We start from the raw sequence: 27,726 nt of genomic DNA, 5'->3' as shown, positions 1-27,726 counted from the left end.
TTAATTCTACTCATCACTCCAATGTCACCCCAGACAAAAACACCTTTTCTTGACTACCATTCCCCTATATGTTTTATCTCCCCTATATAAGAATATAATTATAAGAATTACTTACATATGCTTTGAGGTTATTTTTCATGAGAGAATTAGAAGAGAACAAACAATCAATATTCCACAATGAGACCTTCTCACATGTCCAGATGACCTAAGATGGAGATACCAGGAAACTCCCTCTGGGAGGAAATACCTTGCATTGGCCTATCACTTGAATGGGAGTAGTCTTATTCTACACAATTCGTCTATAAGAGTTTTATTCTCCCTCTCCCTCCCCCTCCCCCTTTCTCTCTCTCCCTCCCTTACCCCCCCATCCACCCCTTCCCTTCTCTCCCTTCCTCTTCCCCCACTCCTCTTCTCTCCTCTCTCTCTACATGTAATAAGCTGGATAAAAAGATAAGCTACCTCTGTATATACATACTTCTTTGATCCTCTGGCTTCAAAAAATGGGCTTTGGGTTTTGGTCCTGTTTCATTTATCCTTTTTAGTTTGAAGTACTTACAATGGAATCACAGATCCAAGAGTTTAAGCCATGGAGACTTTAGAGTCCAGGATTTCCAGACAGATATTGCTGTGTGGGAAAGTTCCTGGTAAAGTCCTCTTAGGTTTAAGAAATGTTTCTATTTATTTATTTATTTAAGGCAATGGGGTAAATGACTTGTCCAAGGTCACAGCTAGGCAATTATTAAGTGTCTGAGGTCAATTTGAACTCTAATAAAACCTTGACTCACTTGGCAAATGCTTTCAATTCTAGGGAATGCTGAGTAGAGAAAGATTGATTCTCTGGAGTTTGAACTTTCTCAGCTGATTGTTGAAGATTGGAGATGAAAGGACGGGTAGAAGGACAGAGTAATTTTTCTTCCCAGATTTCTGTAGGAACATAGGACTCCAAACTAGAAGGCACCTTAAATATCATCTCTAGACCAACCCTTCAACTTATTTAAAGGTCAATTTAAGGGAGAGGTGATTAGTGGAAAAGGTGATGGAGCCCTAAGGGAGGTCAAGCTAGGATAACCCATGATGCCTTCAACCCCCTCCCTGCAGACAGTACATGAAGGGGTGTACTGCCTCATCTGTACTGGCCTTCTTGAGGACCCAGTGACATCCCCCTGTGGGCATTTCTTCTTCAGATCCTGCTCCACACCACCCATATCGATGGGTGTTCATCCCTCTAGGTTGTGTCCAATCTTCAAAGAGAAGAGGCATTCAGAGGTCCTCCAGTCCCAGGGCTGGGCCACAGAGAACCTTAAGATCCTGGACCAAGTAAGAGAAACTCACTGTGATGAACATGGTGAGAAAATTTATTTCTTCTGTGAAAATGATGGGGAATTCCTTTGTATGCTCTGCCGAGAGAGTTCCAATCACCAGGCTCGTGCTGTGGTACTCCTGGATGAAGCCACTCGACCCTATAGGGTAGGAAGTCCTTTATTATCCTTGGTTGGATAGGGGTGGTTTGATAGTCTTAGGATTACCCCATTTATGAAAATATCAGTGATGCAGAGCAGTTTTGTCCTTGATACAAGTGGTGGGAGGAATCCAGAAGGGATTAATTTCCCCAGACTGAAAGAGCTTCCAGTCAGATAAAAGAGACAAGATATAGGAGAGAAACAGGGGGAAGTCATTCTTCTCTCATAGGAAACTCAAAAGTCTTATAGGAGAACCACAATTATTAACTTCTGGTACCCTGGAGGAAGAATTTAGAGATCCTTCTTCTGAAAAGAAATTTCCCAGAGGGAAAGGGAGTGTGATGGGCAATGTGGGGAGGGGGGGTGGAGTGATGGAAGGAAAGGGACCAAATGTTTGGGAGGGGGGAAGCTTATGTACATAAATGAATTAGTCAACCAATTTATTTGAGAAGACATCTAAAGGTCCCAGCTCTTTGACGATTTTATAGTGCCCCTAGACAGTTCCAAGGATCACTTGAAATGGCAATTTGGGACGGGGGGAATTCATAGATTCATAAAAGTTAAAGTTATAAAGAATCTTAGATAATATTGTTCAGACCCTCATTTTGCAGATGGGAAAACTTAAATACAGAGAAAGTATCTTAACCAAGGTCACAAAATAGGTAGCAGAAGTTATACTTGACCCTAGGTCTTCTAAAATTTTCATTATTTACTTTGAGAAGATTATCCCACCACATCTATGTCTCAGACATACAAGACTTATCATTAATTCAAGAATTTCACTACTTAACTTTCTTCCACCAGGAGCGTTTTTGGAGTAGGTTAGAGGTCCTGCGTTTAGAGAAAGAAGAAATGGAGGGCAAGAAATATCGGGAAGACCAGAAGCTCCAGGTACTATTGGTAAGGAAGTATAGTCAACTAGCTATTCCTCTTAGAGCCTGTCCTCATAAACTTTAGGGAAGCCTGTTTTCTAGTCCTGAAGGGAATATGACCTTCATATCCCATCTCTGCTTCTTATAGCTATATATATTACTATGGACAAATCATTTAACTTCTTCAAATTTCATTTTCCTTATTTGTAAAAATGGGAAATATATACCTCATAGATGCCTATTATGTATGTCACAAATTTTAAAGCTAGCTATTATAATTATTACAATACCAAGGAGAAGGAGTCTGAAAATTTATCATTTTCATTGCCCTAGCTTTCATACTCAAAAACATTACCTGCCTTTCTCTTTTCTCTTCAAATTGAAGATTTGAGCTGGAAGGGGTATTTATGATCATCTGGTCTAACAGAGAAGGAAAATGATGTCTTATAACAGAATCATATATTTTAGAGCAAGGAAAGACCCCAGAGATTATCTGGTCCAACCTCCTCACTTTATATAAGAAGAAATTGAGGCCTAGAGAGGGATTTGTTCATGGTCACAAGTCTAATAAGTAGCAGATATGAGATTCAAACCCAGATCTCCTGATTTTAAATTCAATAATCTAATTCAATCATTTGATTAAGATGAGGGCCAAGAGACCAGAGAAATGTCACCCTAGAAAAGATAGTCTAGTATAAAGGTCTCTTAAATGATTTCAAGAAGTCTAATGTAAGTCCATGAATTTTGTAATCAAGGCAACTAGGTTCAAATTCCAGCTTTAATACTTAACTTATTAACTTGTTGAACAATCTTTCTGAACTTGCCTTTCCTAATTTGCAAAATGTAAATGATGCCTATTTTTCCAAGGTCTCTTTAGTCATTTGAGCCTCTATTCTAATTAGGGATTTTTGACAAATGTTGTGGTATAGTAAATAGAAAGCTAACTTTACTGACAGCAAGTTCTGGATTCAAGTCCTGCTTCTAATGCAAATAATTTTTCTGTATTCCAGGCATCTCTGTATGTTTCTACAATCCATAAAGCTAAGCAGTAATGGATAAGGTACTGACCCTGACAAATCACTTATCTGCCTTAGTTTTCTCAATTGTAAAATGGGGATAATAACACCTACTTTCCAAGGGTTGTTGTGAGGATAATATGAGATAATTATTAAGTAATTAGTCCATTACCTGGCACATAGTAAGTGCTAAATAAATATTAGCTATAATCATTAAGATGACATAACTTGCAGATGATCTGCTGATCTGAACTGCCAGAAGAACTTTCCACAGAGAGTATCTTCCATTCTTTAAATCATATCTAAAATCATTGTTCAAAAATTGAAAGATTTTTTTAAAAACTTGAAGACACTTTCAAACTAAAATAAATTACCCACTTATAGTAAAATATCAGGTATAAAAGTTTTGGGAGAAAATTCTTCAGTTCAAGAAATTTTGCCAAGTATTCTTTTTAATGGCAGTCACCTATTTCATCTATGTTTAAAGGCATTCTCTGTCAGTGTAACAGTAGTTAAATCACACAGTGTATAAAACACTGGGTCTGGAGTCAAAAAGATGAGTTCAAATCTGGTCTCAGATACTTACTAGTTATATGACTTGGGCAAGTTGCTTAACCTCTATCTGTTTCTTTTTCCTCATCTGCAAAATGGGACCTACCTCATAGAGTTGATATAAGGATTAAATAAGACAATACCTGTAAAAGGGCTCAGTACAAGGCCTGGCCCATGGTAGCATTTAATAAATGTTTGGTCCCTTTTTATTGCAACAGTTTATCTATAACAAACAGTGATTTGGGGTAAATCACTTGACTTTAGTTTCCTCAACTGTGGAAATAAAGAGAATCATTCCAGTATATTACAGAAAGATCTTATGACATTAGTAGATTATGCATATAAAAGCATTAAAAAATACAAAAGTACCATTAAATTTACAAAGGAATATTACTAAAAAACCTTTAAAGATTTCTAGAGTAGATCAGCAGATGATACCAAGCCCTGACCTAATGAGTAAGTCTTTCTTGGGATATATAATTTAAGTATCTCCTACAGTTATAATATACATACACTCGACTGATTCCTTCTGTTTTCCTTCTTAACAAAGAGACATCAAGAGTGATGTCTTGACTTGTGTGTGAATTGGATTTAAGTGAGGCAGAGTTACACAGAGTCTTCAACCTCACTCTCTCTTCCAGAAGTCATGACTAGTGAGAGTCTAGGATGCAAAGGATGACCTTGCCATCTTTAATATCTGACTAAACTCAAAGCATTCCACAGTTCAACTGTCTTCATGGCCATCCTTACTATTCTACCAGGGGAAATCTTCACATGCTTGGGATAGACACCCCCCCCAACACACTGACCACTTTGAGGCCTGTCAATGACTCTCAACCTGGTTTAGCCTGTCTGCTGAGACAGTTTTACCACGATGTGGCTGCTATGCATGCTACAGCTTCTTGGAGCCACTGGTAAGTTAGTGCTTTGAGAAATCAGTCTTGGAAATGATAACCTCATACACTCCTAAAGATGAACCTTCTAGGACTTAGGGTGTGAGGATTTATGACTACCCTTGCTTTTTTCCCAACTACCTGCTCCCCTTCCCTATTCTGCTGTAGAACCAGATTGAATACAAGAAGCAGCAGGTAGAAGAGGCATTTGAACAGCTGCAGCAAATACTTGAAGGGCAACAACATCTCCTGGATCAGCTGGGGAATCTAGAAAAGGAGATCTGGAAGGAGAGAGATCATCACATTGCCAAGATCTCTGAAGGGATTGCCCAGTTTGATACTCGCATAAAGGAGTTAGAGGGGAAGTACCAACAATCAGCAAATGAGCTCCTAAAGGTAAGCAACACTTCCCTATCTTATCCACATGTATGAGAATGTGGATCAGTCAATCTATCAGTACTTTGGTCAGAGCCTTTCCTAAGTATATAGAATCTTATGCCTGTAGGTGAATAAAGAATTTCTGGTAGGAAGGAAATAGTCATAGAATATCAGAAATGGAAGGGACATCCTAGATTATTTATTCTTGTTTTACATAGAAGAAAATTAAGATCACCCAGTGAGTTAGTGGATGCAGATAGGATGCAGAACTTGTATACATATAGAGCACTGGACTCGGAATCTGGAAGATTCAAATTTGAATTCTGCCTCAAACACTTCTTGGCTGATGATTCTGGGGAAATCACTTAACCTCTCTGAGCTCAGTTTCTTTTAAAAAAAAAAAGGAACTCAATGCCTTTTCTCATTCCTTCCATCTCTAAATATATGACTCAATGTCCTAATAACCTGCTCCTGTCTTCAGGGAATTCCCAGATTAATGAAGACATGATACACACCCAAAGAACATGTATAAAGCTTAGAAAATATGAAACAAGTAAAAATAAGATAACTCAACATAAATTAAAGAAGGGTGGTATTAGGGAAAATCAGTATGTTATAGAGGAAAGGACCTGCTCTACAGAGAAAAAAAAAAGTCTACATGACACACTTTAAAGTTTAATCTGTATAGCTAACATTTTCTCCAAAACTTTCTTAACTCTAAACAATGAATACAACAATAAATCAAGTTCTTATTTTTAATGTTTTTCAGTTTCCAAGGTGCAAATGCTCACACTGAAAATCACAATTGGTTCCCTGGAGACAGGCTTCAGCAGACCCTTTACTATCCTTTACTTCAGCTTTAGTTCTAGCTCTGCCATTCTGTCCTAGTGTACCTGAAAGTGAATTTCCCCTAATCTGGACAATCAGTATCATTTTTTGTAAAAATGAAGAAGTTGGATTACATGATATCTAAAGTCCCTTTTAATTCCCAGAATTTATTAACTTAAATTTTCCTGAAGAGCAGATTTGGAACAAGAGAACAGATAAGATGGACAGGAGCTCTCAAAAAGGAGAGACACTAAGTATATGTTCTTATTTTATTTTTTTCTAGGATGTCAGAATGACCCTGAATAGGTACGTCCTCCTTCCTCAGTCCTGCTTCCTCATACCTAGCACTGAGCTTTGCATAAGTACAAACCGACACTAGCATTCACACAGACATACTGACAAATTAACATTCTCAAAATCATAGCACAGTTGGTCAATATCCTTCCCAAAAGGTGACACCTAGAACTAAATACAGTACTGCCAATATGTTATGAACAAAGGGAAAACAAATGGACTGTTCCTTATTCCTTTTAAAAATTTTTATTTTTTTAAAACTTACTTTTTGTCATATTTTAAGTTCTGAACTGTCTCCCTCCCACCCTCCCCACTCCTCATTAGAGATGTCTTCCTCATTCCTAAATATGATGCATCTCTTAATGTAGCTTAATACTTAACTTCCTTGCTTACTACTTCATGTTAATAACTTATTGAGCTTGAAATACTCTAAAAACCCCCTAGATATTTTTCAAATAAATTGCTAATTAGCCATGCCTCCCTTATCCTTTAAAAAAATATCAAAGTCAACTTTTTGATCCCATTTGACAAATGGTTTCCATTTATCTTTATTAAATGTCATCTTATCATATTCAGATATTTTTGAATATTGATTGTCATTAAAACATGCTAATTTTTTCTTCTGGCTTTGAGTCATCTGCAAATTTGTAGGTATAATATCTATGCTCAGATCTTATAAAAATATTAAGTAGCATAAGGTCAAGCATAGATCCACGGAATACTCCACTAGAGATCTTCTATTATATTAACTTCCTGATATTGTGATGAATCTGTAATCAGTTTGGGTGCTCTCACTATTGGTGTAGTCATACCTTCTAATCCTGTGCAACTCTTAGAAATTATGTGACAGTTTGCCATTCACAGTCCTTACAACTACCAAATCTCCCTTCTGGCCTAGTTAATAATGTGTTGTATCTTCCAAATAGAATATATGCTCCCCTTGAACAAGAACTGCCTCATTTTGGGATTTCTCTCCTCAGTTCCTATAACAGTGCCTGGTATCAAGTAGACTTAGTGATGCAAAGTTTGATTATTCCACTATACAATTTTCCCTTGGGATCTGTCCAAGAATCTCCCTCTTTTGACATTGTGTGGGTACTAATGGGGCTCTTATCATAAGTGACCTATCTTCTTTTCTAATCATGAAACTCTCTGATGATGGCCTTCATGCCAGTTTCCTCCAACAATGCTGAACTGGTAATATGATACAGACCACTCACACCCACAAGTGTTTCTAATGAAGCATCTCTTAACATTAATTCTTCATAGAGTGTAGTATTCCATTACTTACAGCAGCACTGGGATAATTATGTTATTTATTAAAAGACATGTCTTTCTTACAGTGAGAAGCTGGGGTCATTAAAATAGTTGCACAAGTTCCCAAAGGCAATCCAAGTTACTCTCTCCTCTTCCTATCCAACTCTGGTTCCAAGCTCATTGTTCATATTTAGTGTTTTTATGATTGACATACTAGTTACTGGATGGATTGTTCAATAGATTTTATATCATATACTCTGCACAATAGGCATTGTTCATCCACTTGGTTCTTTCTGTGTAGACAGTTATAAAGGACTCTTTTTGAACATTTTTGTAGGAGATGCCTTACTGAGAAAATGTGGTCAGCACATCATTTTCAAATAAGACCATCTGAAAAAACTATATGGAAGCCCTTTCTGATTTAGATAGTGCAATGATAAGAAAAAAAAACTTTAGCAAACTTATGTCTATCCATCATTCCTCATTTGATATCACTCTTTCTCTGAATAAAGTTATCTCTATTTTTATACTTTTAAAGGAGTAGCATATTACAGCATGAGAAATGCTTATTGGAGAAGAGTGTCTTTAAGGTGGCATTGTACTCAATAAAGTAGGAAATATTTTAATTTTAAGATATCAGTAAGCAAAGTGGGATCTTGTATTTGTAACATCATTCAATTATTTAAATGCAAAGGTATGATATACTGCAGAATGACAGTATGATACATTGTCAATGTATTTGAAGTCAAATGAGATTTGGATTTAAATCTCAGTTCTTCCACTTACTCATCTTTGGCAAATTACATTTCTGGGATTCAGTTTCCTCATAAATGAAAGGGTTAGGCTCAATGAGATCTCTAAGACCCTTCCAGCTCTAAATCTATGATCCTATAAATTTTATTTGCAAAAACCTGCTTGTTTGTTGCTTATATTTTCATCAAGGATGCCCTCAATACCTGTGTATGATATTCTCATAAAAATTTTGCAGAAGTAAGACATCTGGTCATTAGTTATTAATATAATCTAATTCAACTTTTTTTGTAACAATAAGGTCTGAAATTTTTTGGAAACTTTTTTCAAGTGAAGAGGCTCTTTCAGATATTTTATCTTTCAGAAATTTTAAGAACTGATTTTCTAACATACTCAAAATCTTGTTGCTTCCAATGCCAAGGCTCTTCTGTATATATTTGATTTAGAACAGCTTTTCCTCACAACTTTGTTGGGCCATTTCTACTTTTTTTGTACTTTATGTTGACATCAAAACTTTTGAGTTAGTCAGTCAACCAGTTACAAAGCAGACTAATTGTTTAATCCACATTTTTCCCATCTTTACCACAAGACTAGCATAACTGGTTATCAAATGCTTTGCTATAATCCAAGTTAAACTACAGCACTCTCTTCTCTTAGTAGTTTAATATCCTTGTCAAAAAAGAAAGTCTAGCATAAAGTGTTAGCAAAGTCATGCAAACTCTTTGTCATCAGCAGCTCTTTTTCTTGATGTTCAGCAATAATTTTGGTTGAAATGAAGCCTGCAGTCAAGTTTGTTTTATAGTCTATTCAGACTCCATTCTCTCTGCTCCTTTGAAAACAAATATTTTCCTTTCTCCAGTTCTGTGGCACATCTTCCACTTTCCACTTTCTATTTTCTTTTAATAAATTTTTATTGATGTTTTGTTTTTAAATCATCATAGTTTTCCCCAGCATCCTTCCTCCCCTTCTTCCCAGAGAGTCATTCCAATACTCTTTTTAAACACAAGAAAAAAAAGAGAGAAAGAGAGAAATCAGAGGTTGTGTTTAAGTGGATTTAAAAATAATTTCTTGGTAAACTATGTCTGTAGGTATGAAAGGGGGCTATATATCAATCCAGAACCTATTTCTCCTGATCTGGTGAGAAGGATCCGTGATCTCCACCAAAAAATATGTGTTCTCCTAGAGATGCTGGGGAAATTCTCAGGTAAAGAACAAGGAACCTTAAGCTTTTCCAGATTCCACCTGCACAACTCTGGAGAAGGGAGAAGACTCTTCTCTACAACAAGCCCTTTTCTCTCTCAGTCTTTAGAACCTGATTTAAACCTCCATTCTTGCAGAAGGCCTTTCCTAATTGACTCCATTATATGCCAATCATTTTATTTATTCAATAATCAACCTCCCAACCCTACTCACTAAGAGCAAGTGCTAGATTTCCCACCCACCCCCACTAGTTTTCCTGAAGAAAAGGACCATTTCTCTTTCATTAAGCAGAGAGCTTTCCAACCCTCTTGATTTCCCCACCATGCCTAGGACCTCAACACAGAGGGGCTACCTGACTGATGCACTAGACTGGATTCAATCTCATCTTTCTATTTCTACTCTTCCCCAGAAAACTTGCTGCTTCATCTGGAGACAAATACAGGTAGACATATGGAGGTTATAGGGTGGAAGGGAAGAGTTGAGTGAAACTGGCTATCTCAAGCTTCCTTTCAATTCTTATAATCTGAACAGCCCCACCCCTCACCTTCACCAGATTTCATTTTTACCTTCTGGTTGATAATACTAGCATAATGTATTAAGCAAAACACTGGACACAAAATCAGAAAACCTGGCTTTGTCTGAGAGTTGATTCTACTATTAATTATCTTATTGTAGCTAAGTTCCTTTATCATAGGATCATAGATCAAGGACTGTTGGGGAATCTTCAGACACCATCTGGTCCAATTCTTAATTTTACAGATAAGGCATCTCAGGCCTGGAATGTTTTGGGGGGGGGGGGGGTTGCAAGGCAATGGGGTTAAGTGGCTTGCCCAAGACCACATGGCTAAGTAATTATTAAGTGTCTGAGGCCGGATTTGAACTCAGGTACTCTTGACTCCAGGGCCAGTGCTGTAGTCACTGCGCCACCTAGCCACCCCCCCAGGCCTGGAATGTTAAAGGCTTTGCCTAAAATCACGCAAATAATGTCAGAGGCAGGATTTGAACCCAGGTCTTCTGACTTTAGAGCAAATACTTAACATGTGGTAGACACTTAATAAATGCATTTTGATTGATTTATTGACTGATTTTCCCTGTAGTACTTGGTGTCCGTTTTCTTAAAAACTGTACAATAAGAGGGGGATGGGGACATTGGGCTAAATGATATCAAATGATGTAAGTCCTCTAAGTTAGTGCTGCCACTAACTAGTTGTGCAACTTTAAACAAGCAACTTGCCCCCTCTGGGCCTCTGTGAACTCATCTGTAAGATAAGAAAGAGAAAAATATAAATTCACATTTAAATGGAATTTGAAATTTATCAGGTGTTTTCTTCCCCTGATTACAGATGAAGACACTGAAACTCAGGAATGTTAACTAGTTATCTAATCATGGTAGTGCAGAGTCAGAGCTGAGAGTTGAACATGTCTCCTTACTCCTGACTTTTATGCTTTTTTCTAAGGAGTGTTCAGCTCCAGAATTGAATGCTTATTCAATTGATAATAGCTTCACCACCTCTGCTGTCAAATCAAATCAAGTCAAGAAGCATTGTTTAAGGGGCGGCTAGGTGGCACAGTGGATAGGGCACAGGCCTTGGAGTCAGGAGTACCTGAGTTCAAATCTGGCCTCAGACACTTAGTAATTACCTAGCTGTGTGGCCTGGGGCAAGCCACCTAACCCCATTGCCTTGAAAAATCTAAAAAAAAAAAAGAGTATTGTTTAAGGGTCTTCTATGTGCCAGGAGCTGAGTTAAGTACTGGAGATACAAGAAAAGGAAAAAATGGTCTTCATGAAACTACATACAAATGACATATATATGTATGTATATGTGTATGTATATGTATGTATATGTATGTATGTGTATGTGTATATGTATGTGTATATGTATGTGTATATGTATATGTATATGTATATGTATATGTATATGTATATGTATATGTATATGTATATGTACAGGCAAGCCCCAAGATAAAAGTTGAAGAAAATCTTCTTGTAGAAGATGGAACAGTAGCTGAAACTAAAGGAAGTCACAGAAGCCAAAAGATGATGATAATGCCAGACATGAGGGACAGCCAGGCAAGATGCACCAAGTCAGGAGGTGTAGGTCTTGTGTGAGCAAAAAGTCACAAAGTACAGAATGGATGACTGGAAAGACAAATATAGCCTCTTAGGAAGGGCTTTAAAAGCCAAACATGGGAATTTATATTTGATCTTGGGTGCAAAAGGAAGTCAACTGTTGTACTATTGATTGAATAGGTGACATGGTCAGACTTACATTTTAGGAGGATCAACTTGACAATAAAGTAGAGGATAAACTAGAATGGGGAGAGACATATGGCAGAGAGACCCACCAGGAAGCTACTGCAGTACTCCAGACCTGACACAAGACAAGGTCCCATATCAGGCTGATAGCCATGTCAAAGGATAGAACAAAGCATATCTTTATTTTTTTTACATTTATAGATAGGACCTGCTACCAATACCAATATGTCTTTATTGGAATATGGAATGTAAACAGATGTTTCAAACAAACAATCTAACCTTATATAAAAAAGTATGGCATTATTAAATAGTTAATAAAGAAATCCTAAAGGGTGGTAGACACCTCTAGATCTAGCCTAAATGTGTAAAGTCTCCACAGCTGCTGGCTAGTTTTTTCCAGCAGAGACCTACCTACAAGAGGCAGCTGTGATCCACAGGGCAACCCATGTTACACAGTGCTGGTGACAAGTTTCAAGGGCTCGCCCATAAAATGCATCATAGCGCTCAGGTTCCTCTGCTAACACAGGTGGATTAGCCTTCTGGATTCCAATCTGTTCACACCTGCTCCAATGGTGCCACTCTTTTCCTTAACTGAAGTCCTACATTCTCATGCCCACCCCCCACCCCCACCCCAGGCCCTTCCTCAGTAACCTAGTTATTTCAGGGCTTTTCCAATACTAGTCCAGATTCTTGACCTATAAATGATATTTTTATCTCATTCAAGTAGAATACTGTAGGTTTATGCATCTAATACATCAGAACTTGAAAGAATACATTCCTCTGATTTCCATAAGAAGTAATTTCTTTCACAGGGGAAAGGAGGAAAAGGGGAAGATGTTCCCTTATCAATACTTTATCCAAAGTCTTTTCTGAATGAACTATGGTGGCACACTCTTTTTCCTTTTCTAAACCAGGGTGGCCAATAGTTTTAACCTAGTTACCCCAATTAAGAGGCACTGTTTTTTTCTTCCTCGACAGTGCTAGCTGTAAACAATAAGCCTATGTTTCAATATTAAAATGTGTACATTGAGAGCAAGGAAATTCTGTGAGATTCTCCTACCACTGACACAGAAAAAGGCTAAGCCAGGAAAAAAAAGAACAAACCCCAAAACCCATGGATTTTACAAGCATACAAACCATGAAGTGAGCTTTGGGGTATACACACTTACATATAAATTTTTGATGGGAATGACTGCCCTGGGCAGTGATATCAAGAGACCAAAAGTGATGACAGATGAGACCCAAGAGGATTGTTTTGCAGCAAAAATCTCAGTTCATTCTCATTTCTTAGAGACTTAAAGGAAAACTGCAGTGATGAGGGACAGTCCCTGGAGAACTCAGGCCATTAAGAAAATGTGTAAACTAGGAATTTGTAAAAGCATAAAAAAAAAAAAAGGAAAGAACAATATTGCTGCCCCTTTCACTATCTCCTTTGCATCAGTGGTGGCTGCCATTTTGCTAAAACCTGAGCCTGGATCTCACCAAAGGAAACCAGGATCACCTTGCAATAGATGGGAAGGCAAAAAGTCAGTTTGTTGGCAAGGCAGAGCCAAGATATTAGAGAGAAGCCAGGAAGTTGTTGCCTGAGCTCTCCCCAGTTTCCCTCTGAAAAGTTAAATCAGTTTGTTGGCTGGGTTGGTCAACTGAATGGTGTTTTCCTGTAAAATGAAAAAGACATTACCAACAACTCTGAACTTCTCATCTACCATTCATTCCAAAGGAAAGAGGTCTTTCTCTAGATCTTAAAGTATGCCAGACTGTAGGCTATTCCCTGTTTACCGGGAATTCTTTTCTTGATAAACTAAAGAAAATTCTTAACTCCGCGTTTAGAAGGAATGATCAGAATTTCTCATATCACACTGTAGTTTTCCTTCAAGATTTTTTTGGTTGGATGTTTTATTGGTTATCATCAATCTTGAATTACCCATCGTTTTCTAGTCTGCATCGTGCTGCTGTAAGACCACTGGAGAGCACAGAATTTTCTGAGCTTGGCTGGGACTGCTCCTTCACCACAGGGTAGAAATAAGGGTGTTCCATGGCCCCTTTGGCAGTCAGCCTTTGTTGATGGTCATAGCACAGAAGCTTGTCCTGGAGGTCTAGGGCCTCGAGACTGACGAGATGTCTGTTCTCACTATGGATGAAGTTTTCCCAGTGTTTTCGAGTGTGTTGCCCCAGGATATCATTGAAGTGTGGGTCTAGGTCTATGTGGTATTTCTTCAGATATCCATATAACTCATCTGTACCAAGGACTTTGGCAATTCAGACAAGCTGGTCGTAGTTGTCTTGGCCATGGAAGAAGGGCTCCTTTCGGGAAGATCATGCTGGCCAGCATACAGCCTAAACTCCATATGTTGAGACTGTAGTCATACATCTGGTAGTCCACAAGGAGCTCTGGCCCTTTGAAGTACCTAGAGGCCACAAGCACATTATACTCCTGAGCAAGATGGTAGAATTCTGCCAGACCCCAGTCTATCAGTCTTTTCTGTTGGTGATCTATCATCACATTGTGAGGTTTGACATCACTGTGCATGATTCCCATGTAATCCAGGGCCTTAAGCAGTTCATACATATAAAACCATATATCAAAGTCTGTAAGGATCTGGTGTAGTTGCTTAAAATCTGTATTACTGATGTATTCAAACAACAAAGCTGGAGTCTTTGACACCGGGTCTTTCACAGTGTCAATGAGATTAATGATATTTGTTCCACCTCGAAGATTTTCCAGAATTTTAACCTCTCGTTTTATCTTCTTTTTCTTAGCTGGCTTAAGAATTTTGACCACCATTGTCTCCTTGTTGGTGATGTTAAGGCCTCAAAGACTTCATTATATTTTCCCCGACCAAGTTTGCGAACCACTTGGTAATCGTCTTGATTACTCGGCGTAGATCCGGGCCCTGCTCCCAGCGGCTGGGCCGGGCATGGCAGGGGGCGGGGCCGAGGCGGCGGGGCCGCGGCGGGGCCGGGGCGGGGGCCGAGGCGGCGGATCGGCGGCGGGGGCCGGGGCGGCGGCGGATCGGCGGCGGGGCCGGGGCGGCGGCGGGGCCGGGGCGGCGGCGGATCGGCGGCGGGGCCGGGGCGGCGGCGGATCGGCGGCGGGGCCGGGGCGGCGGCGGGGCCGGGGCGGCGGCGGATCGGTGGCGGGGCCGGGGCGGCGGCGGATCGGTGGCGGGGCCGGGGCGGCGGCGGATCGGTGGCGGGGCCGGGGCGGCGGCGGATCGGTGGCGGGGCCGGGGCGGCGGCGGATCGGTGGCGGGGCCGGGGCGGCGGCGTATCGGTGGCGGGGCCGGGGCGGCGGCGGGGCGGCGGCGGGGTGGCGGATCGGTGGCGGGGCCGGGGCGGCGGGGGCCGGGGCGGCGGCGGATCGGTGGCCGGGGCGGCGGGGCGGCGGGGGCCGGGGCAGCGGCGGATCGGTGGCGGGGCCGGGGCGGCGGCGGGGCGGCGGGGGCCGGGGCGGCGGGGCGGTGGGGGCCGGGGCGGTGGCGGGGCGGCGGGGGCCGGGGCGGCGGGGCGGTGGGGGCCGGGGCGGCAGGGGCCGGGGCGGCGGCGGATCGGTGGCGGGGGCCGGGGCGGCGGGGTATTGGTGGCGGGGCCGGTGCGGCGGCGGATCGGTGGCGGGGCCGGGGCGGCGGCGGGGCGGATCGGTGGCCGGGGCCGGGGGGCAGTGCGGGGCCGGGGCGGCAGGGGCCGGGGCGGCGGCGGATCGGTGGCGGGGGCCGGGGCGGCGGCAGATGCGGCGGCGGGGGCCGGATCGGCGGATCGGCCGCGGGGGCCGGGGCGGCGGGGCGGCGGGGGCCGGGGCGGCGGCAGATCGGTGGCGGGGGCCGGGGCGGCAGATCGGCGGCGGGGGCCGGGGCGGCGGATCGGCCGCGGGGGCCGGGGCGGCGGGGCGGCGGGGGCCGGGGCGGCGGCAGATCGGCGGCGGGGGCCGGGGCGGCGGCAGATCGGCGGCGGGGGCCGGGGCGGCGGCAGATCGGCGGCGGGGGCCGGGGCGGCGGATCGGCCGCGGGGGGCGGGGCGGCGGGGCGGCGGGGGCCGGGGCGGCGGCGGGGCCGAGGCGGCGGGGCGGCGGCAGATCGGCGGCGGGGCCGGGGCGGCAGATCGGCCGCGGGGGCCGGGGCGGCGGGGTGGGGGGGCGGGCGGCGGGGGGGGCGGGGGCCGGGGCGGCAGAGCGGCGCAGGCGGGCAGCGGTGCCAGGCCGGGCCCAAGGGGGTGGGCGCAGGGGCCGCCTGGCAGCGCCACCCCAGCCCGGGAGCGGGCGGGCGGAGGGCAGGGCGGGGTGGGGCCGAACAAAGCATATCTAAGAGATGTGATGGTAGAATGATCCTCGGCCCATCTTACTGGGGCGGCTAGGTGGCGCAGTGGATAGAGCACCGGCCCTGGAGTCGGGAGGACCTGGGTTCAGATCCGGTCTCAGACACTTAATAACGACCTTGCTGTGTGGCCTTGGGCAAGCCACTTACCCCGTTTGCCTTGCAAAAGTCTAAAAAAAAAATTACTGTCCTACAATAAGATCAGGCTTTAATATTCTGTTCATCTCTCTGTGTAGGAGGTATCACTCTGGATCCCCAGGCTGCTAACTGGAGTCTGATCCTCTCTGAGGATAGGAAGTCAGTGAGATACACCAGAAAGAAGCAAAACCTTCCAGAGAATCCCCAACGCTTTGATAGGCTACTTGCTGTATTGGGTACTCAAGGTTTCTCTTCAGGAAAACACTCCTGGAAAATCGAGGTGGTACTGGGTGATGGAGGTGGTTGTGCTGTGGGTGTGGCCCCAGAAGATATGAAGAGGAAAGGGGATATGGGCCTGAGCGCTGAGGAGGGTGTCTGGGCTGTGATTTCCTCCTATCACCAGTGCTGGGCCAGCACCTCCCCAGGTACTGATCCATCATTGAATGAAATTCCCCACAGGGTTCAGGTGACTACAATGAAGGATATGTGTCTCTCTCCAATGCTGAGACCCAGACCCCAATCTTTACATTTCCTGCCTCCTCAGGCAAAATCTTTCCTTTCTTTGCTGTTTGGAAAAAGGGCTCCCAACTCACTCTGAAACCCTGAAGGAGATACTTTTTGCCACTTGTGTTACCCTGGACCCCTGTATTCAATCCTGAACCCCTGTATTCACTGAGCAGACTTCAACTTCCTTCTTTTTCTTTTTGGTAGAATTGAATGAAAACATATTGAATGTCTGTTGAACTGAATTGTTCCTGGTCATACTGGGAAGGGGAGATGTATAGGGTGGGGGAAAACTAGGTATTTAGAAAGGGATACAACTTGAGTCACATAATGAAGAAAAAGACTTTACTCAGTTCCCTACTCTGGGCTTTAGTTTTATCAACTATAAAATAAGGGGATTTGACTATTTGCTCTCTTAGAACTTTCTGTACCTAGTTAAATGCCAACTTATAGTCATCTTCTCCTGCCCCCCCCCAAACTATGGGCTTACAATGAAACGTCAATCTTTTAAATAACACCTCCAAAATCATAACTATTTGGATCATGTTATTCCCACTCAGGATCCTATATAAAACATCCAAATGTGGTTCATGTATGAATTCTCAAATAACACATCTATACTGAATTCTTTTCTACCTTTTCCATCCCCACCAAAAGGGCAGAAAAATCAGAACCCTCCCAGTGGCCTATAAACAATCAATTCTTCTGCCTCCCTAGTGAGTCCCTATTCTGACCCTGGAGACCTAGAGAGGTACCCATCTTTATAATATCCTGAAGCTCTGGGCCCTTTTTGTAAGGGAAATAAAGCAGGGGTTGCTAAAAGGACAACTCTCTTCACTTTCTGTTAAGTTTTGCATTATTGCAGAAGCATGGAGGCATCTGGTTTTATGATACAAGACGCCTCTGATCACTCTTGGAAACAAAATGAACTTGTGATTATTGGACAGGCAAACCCTCTTCCTTATCAGACCTGCATTGTTCATACAATTCAACATAATAATAGAAAGCAAAGTCCAGACCTTTTGCTCCCTCACTAGATGTATTTAGTACCTCATTCTCTCCAGCTCTGCACTGGCTTAGAACAATCTTGTTTTCTCTCCAAGAGGACAATGCTACTCAGGAACTCCCTTTACCCCTGATTCCCCACAGTGTTCTCCTGTCTGTGTTCAACTCACTTAGGATCTTAGAGAACCAAAATTAAAAAGTAAAAAGGATGTCTACAATTTTTGTTCTTTTTTTTAATAGACCCAGCATAAAGAGTGACTCACAGTCCACAACAGTTCAAGTCAGCAATTCATCCTCTCTCAAGGAAACCCAGCCTCCATGAGGTGCCAAGAGATATGGCTCTTTGGCCTAACACATAGATACAAATTTCATAGAGTTCTTGCAAAAATTTGACTGATTATTTTGCCTTCTACCTTCCTGATAACATGGCATAATTAATAGGATCATAAAATTATGAAGTTTGATCCCTTTTTTCAAAAAAAGAAACTAAGACCAAAGTTCACCCAGATAGGGGAGAACCATGATATGATCCCAGACTTACATTTTGGGCACAGAAAGATCCTTATAGGTCTTTTAGTCCGACCTTTACCCAAACAATAGAATGTAAAGTCCCTGAGGGGAGAAAACATTTCATTTTTAATCTCTGCATCCCCAACAGGTATACAGGTAGGTATTTAATGCCCCTACTGTATTTATTTTGTTGAACAACATTCCAATAAGTGATCATTCAGTCTCTACTTGAAGCCCTCCATATTTTATTTCCAAACAGTTCTTCATGATGAATAGAAAACAAGTTGCATGTAATTTCTGCTCTATTCTTCTATAGACTGGGGTTACAAGCAATCGTTCTAATAAATATAATGATAATCATTATGATGCTAATAATAACTAGCATTTATATAGCACTCTAGGGTTTGCAATGCACTTTATAAATATTATGTCACTTTATCCTTGTAACTACTTTGGGAAGTACAAATGAGGAAACTGGGGCTGAGTAAATTTTAAGTGATTTGTTCAGAGACATAGAGATAGTGTCTGAGATTAGAACTTCAGATTGAGTTCAGACTGAGTTGCCTTGTTGGTAGTTTGTTTCTATAATTCAAGATATCATATGTATACAGAATCATAGATCTAAAGCTGGAAGAGACATTAGAAGTCATCTAGAGCAATCATACAAGTGAAGAAACTGAAGCTCAGGGATATTAGGAATTTTACCTGTTGACTCAAGAGCGATAACTTAGAGACAGGATTTGAACCCAAGTCCTCTGACTCAGAGCCAGTACTCATTCTATTGTACCATGCTCCCTCCATTATTCTTGCTTTATTATTTTCAAATGATGACACCTTGCAGTTGAAAATAATTTCCCAAATCAGGATGTCACTATAACTAAATCCAGTTTTCTCTACCCTCCCCCTTCAACCTTGAAGCTAAGGTATAAATTAATATTGAAAACAGGCATTTTAGAAAGCTTTAAGGGTTATAATAAAGAACTTCACATACATTATGCCAGTTGAGCCTTACAACACTATGAATACTAAAAATTCCCTATTTTACAGTTGAAGAAACAGTTGTTTTGTTTTTTTGTTTTGCAAGGCAATGGGGTTAAGTGCTCCAGGTCATAAAACTAGATAATTATTAAGTATCTAAGGTCAGATTTGGACTCAGTTTCTCCTGACTCCAGGGCTGATGCTCTATCCATTGTACTACCTAGCTGCCCCATTAGGGAAACTGAATTTCAAAGGGGTATTGTGAGATTTCAATCCAGGTCTTTCTAACTCTAATTTTAACACTTATCTATCATAGTATGATTATTATACTATGCTGACTGTGGAGTTGGGGGTGGGGGAGAAGGGGGAGAAGAGAAGGATGAGTAGCAGCAGCACCTATATTGTTAGGTTAAAATGCTAAATTTTTTCTATTGTTTTTTAAATAATACTTTATTTTTCCCAGTTTCATATAAAAACAAGTTTTAACATTTTTTTTTTTAAATTTTGAGGTCCAAATTTTCTCCCTTTCTCTTTCCCTACTCCTTTCCTGAGACAGTAAGCAATTTGGAATAGGTTATACATGTGCAAGGATGCACAACATATTTCCCATATTAGTTAAAGCCAAAAAGAAAAAACACACCATGAAAAATTAGTAAAAAACAATATGTTTCAATCTGCATTCAGCCTCCTGGGTAAAAGTAGTAATAGTGAATACCTTAATGAATTCATAATTTTAGTACTGCCTAGTACATGGCAGATTGCTAGCAGTTAATAAATGATTTTTGATTAATGATCTTATTGATAAAAGTATTTCCTCCAACAGTGCAAATCACAACACTTCCATATCTCATCATATCTTTTCATATATCTTCCACAAGGTAGAGTATAGATCTATCTACTCTTTCTCCAGCTTTCCTTCCTGGTACACTCCTTGCCTCAGAGGAGGGTGTGTGGTTCCTACTTTGGAAACCATTATTCCATTAAATCTTTCTAGAATTCACTTCCTCTTCTCCTTTTTGAAAACAGTTAGTCTGACCATACCTACAATTATTACTAGAATTTTTTTTAATTTTTTCTCTCCCCTTTACTTTATTGCTCAAGGGAGTCTATATTTATGGGGGGAGGGGTATTTCATTTACTCTTAAAAAAGAATATTTTATTAATGTATTAAAAAACATTATTTGTACAAAATGAGAATAAATATTAAAGAAAAAAAAGTTAAAAGTGCCTACCTTTTCCCATGAAACCATCCCTGACCGCTCCTGACTTCAGTAATCCCTCCTTCCTATGAATTTGATTTGCTCATGATTGACTTTCTCCTCTTCTATGTTTTAACTACTCTCTTTTAGAAGTAACTGGAGTATAGTGGAAAGAATGAGTCTTGGAATAAATGAGTCTCTGGGTCTCTTCATTATTTTATTTTTTGGATCATTTATTTTAATAGTTTAAACCTGGCAAATCTGACACTAGCTCTTCCTCAGTTGAAAAAGGGGCAGCTAGGTGGCACAGTGGATAGAGCACCCGCCCTGGAGTCAGGAGTACCTGAGGTCAAATCCAGCCTCAGACATTTAATAATAATTACCTAGCTATGTGGCCTTGGGCAAGCCACTTAAAAACCCATTGTCTTGCAAAAAACCTAAAAAAAAAAGTCTTGGAATCAGAAGACCCATTTCTCTCACTGACACTTCCTAGATGGATCATCCTGGATAATTTACTTCACCAAGTAAGCTTCAATTTCTTCATCTGCAAAACTGGTATATTAGTTACATCTTAAAGTGATAGATAAATGTGAATCATTATTACCAACATTTTTATTAATTCTCTTCTCCATGCAAGTTACAGCCCAGGAGCTCCTGAAAGAGGTTTAAACCAGCCAGACAGTGACAGAAAAGGAAGCTCTGTTCAGACTAGGGATTTAACCAGTATAAAGTACCATCTAGCTACAGAAGGCTAAACAAAAATAAAGTCAATGGAGTTGAGGAAAATGAAGATTTCTGGGGTTTTTTCCTTGTGCTCAACTGATTTCTTGATTGATTGGTTTGATTAAAATCTTGACTGATTTCTTCCTCATCTAATTATCTAATAGCCAGTTTTTAAAAATCATATATCATATGTACTTAAATTTATACATACAGAAGACAAAATCCAAAATCTAAGGGAAATGCTGTATGCTCTTCTGTCATGGTGCATGTGGTCCACATGCTTATTCAATTCAACAATTAAATGCCTATTTGATGCAGAGCACCTCTGGCTGGGAACACTAAAACAAACATTCAAGGCCCTTTCTTAAATTTCCCTGAGGGATAAGCCATGCACCCAAGTAAATATATTTCAAGAGGAAAACATTATCAGGAGAATGAGGAAAATGTCTTATTTAGCCAAAGTGGAACCTGAACTAAACTCTGAAAGAGGCTAAGGATTTGGTGAGGCAGTGGAGAATCAGGAATGCATTTCAAACATGAAGAACCATTTATGAAAAAGCATAGAGACAGGAAATGGAATGCCACATTGCAGGGATAGACAGCAGGCCAGTCTACATGAAGAGTAAATGAAAGAAAGCAATATAAAAGATGTTAGGAAAGGGAACTGGTTAAATTGTTCAGTCATTTCAGGCATGTTCAATTCTTCATTACCTCATTGGAGTTTTCTAGGCAGATATTGGAACGGTTTGCCATTTTCTTCTCCAACTCATTTTATAGATGAGGAAATGAAGGCAAGCAAGATTAAGTGTCTTGCCCAGGGTCATAGAGCTAAGAAGTATCTGAGACTAGATGTGAACTCAGAAAGTCATCCTGACTCCAGGTCTCCAGCACTCTATCCAACAGCAAACCCATAATTTTAGAGTTGGAAGAGAGTTCAAAAGATCATCTGATCCAGCCCCCTTGAGTTGCTTCAGTTAGGTAATATACCCTTTTTTATTTTGTTAAATTTTGACTAGCTGTATTATTAAATCATCAGGAAACAAGAATTTATGATGGCAAATTTTTATGAAAGGAGGTAGTGTGATGAAGTGGAAAACATTCAGGATTTAAAAATCCCAAGACCTTATTTTTACAATAAGATCAGAAGATCTCAGGAAATTAAGCAGTATGAAACAGTGGAAAAAGCACTTAGAAGACCCGAGTTTGAAAGGTGAAGCCAAGATGGCAGAATAAAGGCAGGGATTTCTCCTAAGCTCTTCCTCAAACCACTCCAAATACCTTTAGATAATGACTCTAATCAATTCTAGAATGGCAGAACCCACACAAAGATAGAGTGCAACAATTTCCTGGTCCAAAACAACTAGAAAGATCTGGGGGAAGGGTCTACTTACACTAGAGTGAGAGAATTGTGCAGGATTGCCCAAACTGTACCAGAATGAACCAGTCCCAGCAATCCAGGAAGAGACAGTTGGGTGCCTGGGTCAGTGACAGTGGTGGTGGCTTCAAGTTCTCAGCCCGGAAATTTCCAAGGACAAGGGTAAGATTGGAGCAGAGTCCAGCACAGGTCTCAGCAGTACAGACCTGATCCCAGCAAACCAGGGGCAGGGCAGGCCTCCAGGCACTGAATCAGCAGAGGCAGCTACTTCCAGAGCTCTCAGGCCAGGAGGTTAGAAGATCAGAGGTCTCTTTGCAACTACTGAGGCAAGACTCTGTTGCTTTGCCCATACTCAGATCTGGGTCACAATATGAGAAAGAAGAGGAACAGAAGGACAACCTAAGCTTCCTAAGCAGTAAAATCATGAAAACTGAGTCAGAAGCTTGGTGAAGGAGATATTAAAAAATACTGAAGAAAATAACATCTTAAAAACCAGGATGAAATGGGAAAAGAGGTCCAAAAAGGCAGTGAGAAAAATGCCTTAAAAAGCAGAATTGGTTTCTAGGAAAAGAAGTTACTATTTGACAAAAATTATTGGGAAAACTGTAAAATAGTATGGCAAATACTAGGCATAGACCCAAAATAAGATCAAAATGGGTACAGGATTTAGACATAAAGGGAAATACCATAGATCAATTAACAGAACAAAAATACTCTGTCAGATCTATGGCAAGGGTAGAAATTTATGACCAAAGAATTAGAAATTGCAAAATGGATTATTTTGACTATAATAAATTAGACAGATTTTTCACTAATAAAACCAAAATTGCCAAGATTAGAAGGAAAAAAGAATGCTGGGAAACAATTTTCACAGCCAGGGGTTCTGATAAAATCTCAATTCTAAAATATATAGAGAATAGAATCAAATTTATAAGGTAACAAGTCATTCCCCAATTGATAAATGGCCAAAGGACAGGCAGTTTTCAAATGAAGAAATTAAAGCTATATATATAAACATGGAAAAATCATTACTGATTAGAGAAATACAAATTAAAATAACTATGAGGTGCCACCTGATACCTATCGGATTAGCTAAGATAACAAAAAGGGAAAACAATGAATTTTGAAGAGTTAGTAGGAGAACTGGGACATTTAATGCACTATTGGTAGAATTGTAAACTAATCCAACCATTCTGGAGAACAATATGGAACTATGCTCAAAGAGCAATAAAATTGATTATACCCTTTAATCAGCAATAGGATCCACCAGTACTAGGCCTATATCCAGAAGAAATCATAAAAAATCGGGAAAACCCCACATGTTCAAACATATTTATAGCAGTTGTTTTTGAAGTGGCAAAGAATTGGAAATTGAAGGGATGCCCATTAATTGGAAATGACTGAGCAAATTTTAGTATATAAATGTTATGGAGTTATTCTGTAAGAAACCTGAATGGTCAGACCCTAAAGAAGCATGGAAAATTACAGCAACTGATGCTGATCAAAGGGATTAGAACCAACAGAATATTATCAACAACATTGTGAGTTGATCAATTTTGATGGAATGTAAATTAGCCAGAGTCAACATTGGAGAAATCCAGCCCAGAAGGAAATTCCTTGTTTAAGGTCACATAACAAGTTAGTTTCAAATTTGGCATCCCATGTAGTTGGAATATGCTGGGCAGTGGGGAAAGAGATCCTAGGATCAAAGCTGGGAAGGATCCTTAGAGGTCCAACCCTTTTATTTTACAGAAGAGAAAACTGAGGCCCTAAACTAGTAAATGTCAAGAAGTGGGATTTCAACCCAGGACTTCCTGACCCAATATACCATACACTAATACCAGCAGTTGTTAAACTTTTTGGTCTCAGGACCCAGATATATTTAAACATTATTGAGCTCTAACCCACCCTGACCTAAGATCTTTATGTGAGTTTATGTTTATGTGGGTTATATCTATCTATTTGGCATATTAGAAAGTAATATTACGAAGTTTTGACCTTTGTTCAAAGAGATTTGGAAGGGGCTCCCAGACAACACTTTTTAGACTCTCCATTGCAGGTTGTGAAATAAAGAACATTATCCAAAGCCCAATTGAAATTACTTTTTCATTACCCAGTTAATTTGACAAATATTTATTCAACACTAGTAACGCAGTATATCTAATACTTTGGGATATGCAGAACATGGTCCTTGCCCTCTATAGTTTACAGTCTAGTTGTGGGGGAAGGTGAGGAATATATACACAGGAAACAATTAGCAATACAAGGTACTGAGAAGTGCCACCACATGGTACATACAAAAAAAAAAAATCACACCAGGAAAAAAAATTACAAAGTCACTGTGGGCAAGAGTAATTGAAAAAGACCTCTTGGAAGAGGTAGGACTTGAGATAGGCTTTCAAAGGCTTTGACAGGGAAAGGTCAAGGGAAAGGGAAAGGGCATTTCAGGCCTGGGAGACTACTGAATGTGTGTGAGCAGTGACCCCTGGGGTATGAATGGGGATGCACAGACAGATTAGAGTAATTTGGCAGGAGCAGTTTGTTTTGAATTGTTAGAGCATGATATTGGTTTGTATAAGCAGAAGATTATGGAAGACCATGAAGGCTAGGTTAAGGAGCCAGGACTTTATCCCCTAGGAGGTAGGTAGCCATTTTATTTCCTTCTCTTACTATAGAGAGCTGGAGATCTGATTGTGGTCCTCTGAGGCACCTTGTTATCTTTCCCCAGGGAAGGGAGGTATCTGGACTAAAAGCTGCATGAGAGGGAACAAGTGACAAAAAGTTAAGGCCTTATGGGAGGAGCTCAGAAACAGGGTTGCAAAGATCAGGGGAATTTCTATATACAAGCATGAACAGAGCACCTACTAGAGCTCACTGGTCTTTGAGTGAAGAGGGGTGCTAGACCCAGTCACAGAAATAAGAGACCTTGGGCTCAGTCACATACTCAAAAGAATAGATTCACAAAGGTGATTTATTGATCTTGATAATTTTCCCAAAGTCAAATGGATCTCTGTACACATCAGCACATCAGGACCTCAACAATCACTGGGAACCTCATCAGCAAAACACTGGACCAATACAGAATATGAATTCAGGTCAGGATCTCACTCAGGGGGCTTCACAAAATGATTATGAACTAAAAAGAATGGATCTCCACTGGCACCTTTTCCCTTCTTCAAACATCTTAGAATCCCTCAGTCTGAAAGAAACTCGAGGGAATGTTCCATTTTATTCCATACATCATATTTTCATTAGTATTTTGAGAAAATTACCTATTACACAGAGGAAGGCTGACTGGGATAAGTAGGGTTTGGAAGGGAGGGATGAGAAGCAACTTGTCAGTAAGGGTCTAGTAAATATGGGAAAGGGAAAAAAGTACAGAACAGGTAACTAGAGAAATAGACTTTGCAAGACTCCTGGATTTTATCATCAATATTACCTAGAACTCCAAAGGTTTCGGGAATGACTTTGGGGGAAGAGAAATTGAATAAGTAGAGTTCATGGCTAGAGCCTTAGTGAAGTTTATCACCTTGTGGAGAAGGGAGACCATCAGAAATGTCATAATTAGAACAATTCAAGTTGTAGAACTAGCTCTGGTGCAAGTCTACATGGGGCCCATGGAAACTAAGGACATATGGACTGGCAGTAGGCACAAAGACCCTCTTCTCTCCTACTCCTGATATCCTCAGATGGAAACCCTCTCTGCTCAATGAAGCATGTTCATTCCCAGGACTATTTGCCCTGTGAAGGGAAATCAGAACGCTGAAGGAAGTGAGGGATCAGAGAGAGAGTTGTGTGTGTACGTCTCTCTTATTCAGGGTTTTAGAATAAGACTTGTTCCTGGCCAATTTAGCCAAAAGAAGGGAACTAAACGCCTTGTAAAGGATGCTGAGAATGTGTAAATGAGTTCCTGTGATTCAGCATTGGTGAAGGTCACTGTGCCCCCATCATAATCCAGAGCAATACCTACTCTTCTAGGTCGCTGGGCAAGGAACAATTCTGCTTCAGGGTTGGTGTTAACCCACACACCAGCAGAAGAGAGACGCAGAGCCCATACCCCATCTTCAGGGCTTAGGCGAAGTTCACCCTTCTTCCTCACTGTGTCTCTGGCAATACCCACCAGACAGGATTCCTGAACAATATCATCTTCTTCCAGATCATCTTCATCATCATCTCCACCTGATTCATCATCCTCATCTGTCTCCCAGTCCTCCTCTCCTTCCCCATATCCATTTTCTTCCTCTTCTTCTTCCTCTCCTTCTTCTTCTTCCTCCCCTTCCTCTTCCCCCCATCCTTCCCTCTCTACTACCACTTCCCAATAGACTTTGCCCCAGGTGAAGCCCTTACTACCCAGAACTGCAGGTTCAGGATCAAACTGTTGGGGATGTTGGTATAGACTCTGATACATGTTGGTAAAGGACACACACTTCCAGTCTTCAGACAATATAAGGTATCCACTGGCTGTCTGGGGATCCAAAGTGACACTCACTGTGGAGACAAAGGGGAAAAGTTGGTAGGAAGAGAATAAAATAAAGAGAAGGGTCTGGGAATAGTAGTCCCACAAGATTCAAGGCCATCTTAATAAGAACTCAATAACAGAATCAGGAACAGAGATGGCATTTGGCACATGACCTTGGATCAAACTGTCTCCTTTTGCCAAACATAACAATGTCATAAGGATTATATGAAAGTAGAAATAGGAAGGAAAAAAACTTAAGAAGTAGGAGGAACAGGAGTCAAAGATCTGGGAGGAAAGATGGGAACCTGAATGTATAAATAAAAGTATAAAGTATGAATAAAAGAATGCTAGGGAGCAGGGGAGACAAATTATATTCTTTATATTTTTTAGGCATTCAACTATAGAAGATGGGATTCACTGATTCATATTTCAGACTTTTCCAATGGGAGGGATTCAGTTTAAACATGAATAATGGTTAATATTTGTGAAATGCTTTATCATTCATATACTGTTTTATGTATATAATTTCATCTGATAATACATGTAAGGACATTCTGAGGGAAGAATCATTTGTCATACAAAGGGATTACTAAAACCAGTTGTGGGAGTTTTGTATAAGAAGAATTTTCCTTATCTAGACACTCACCTGTCTTATATTCCAGAACTCTCAGCAGTTTCCCTGGTGGAGAAGAGAGAGGCAATGATGAGACTCTGATCTAGGAACTTGAAAGCAAGGGAGAAATAAAGGTGAGGGAGAGGGTGATTCTG

At 41.0% G+C, this 27,726-nt stretch overlaps 2 protein-coding genes and 1 pseudogene across 4 annotated transcripts in view; 1 reads left to right on the top strand and 2 right to left on the bottom strand.

The window, feature by feature from the left end:
- The first annotated feature begins 788 nt into the window (after positions 1–788).
- Positions 789–18,165, top strand: TRIM15 (tripartite motif containing 15). The gene is given in 8 exon segments (XM_074236821.1): positions 789–1,467; positions 2,265–2,360; positions 4,962–5,189; positions 6,283–6,305; positions 9,389–9,504; positions 9,910–9,942; positions 16,304–16,669; positions 16,672–18,165. Coding segments are annotated over 8 exon segments (1,398 nt in total). The 5' UTR covers positions 789–1,071; the 3' UTR covers positions 16,812–18,165.
- LOC141487718 (casein kinase II subunit alpha' pseudogene) lies at positions 12,398–14,703 on the bottom strand (annotated as a pseudogene).
- The window catches only part of TRIM26 (tripartite motif containing 26), a 71,237-nt gene continuing 59,578 nt past the window's right edge, over positions 16,068–27,726 (bottom strand). For all 3 annotated transcript variants that reach the window (XM_074236813.1, XM_074236811.1, XM_074236812.1), the window contains exons 7-8: positions 27,605–27,637; positions 16,068–26,987 (exon numbers count right to left, since the gene is read on the bottom strand). In XM_074236813.1, coding sequence (XP_074092914.1) covers positions 26,314–26,987; positions 27,605–27,637 — 707 coding nt within the window. In that variant the 3' untranslated portion in view covers positions 16,068–26,313. The remainder of the gene's footprint in view (positions 26,988–27,604; positions 27,638–27,726) is intronic.

Source organism: Macrotis lagotis, chromosome 5, assembly GCF_037893015.1.
Source record: "Macrotis lagotis isolate mMagLag1 chromosome 5, bilby.v1.9.chrom.fasta, whole genome shotgun sequence".
Taxonomy (NCBI): domain Eukaryota; kingdom Metazoa; phylum Chordata; class Mammalia; order Peramelemorphia; family Peramelidae; genus Macrotis; species Macrotis lagotis.
The sequence above is the reverse complement of the archived record's forward strand: the minus strand, read 5'-3'. Positions and strand labels throughout refer to the sequence as shown.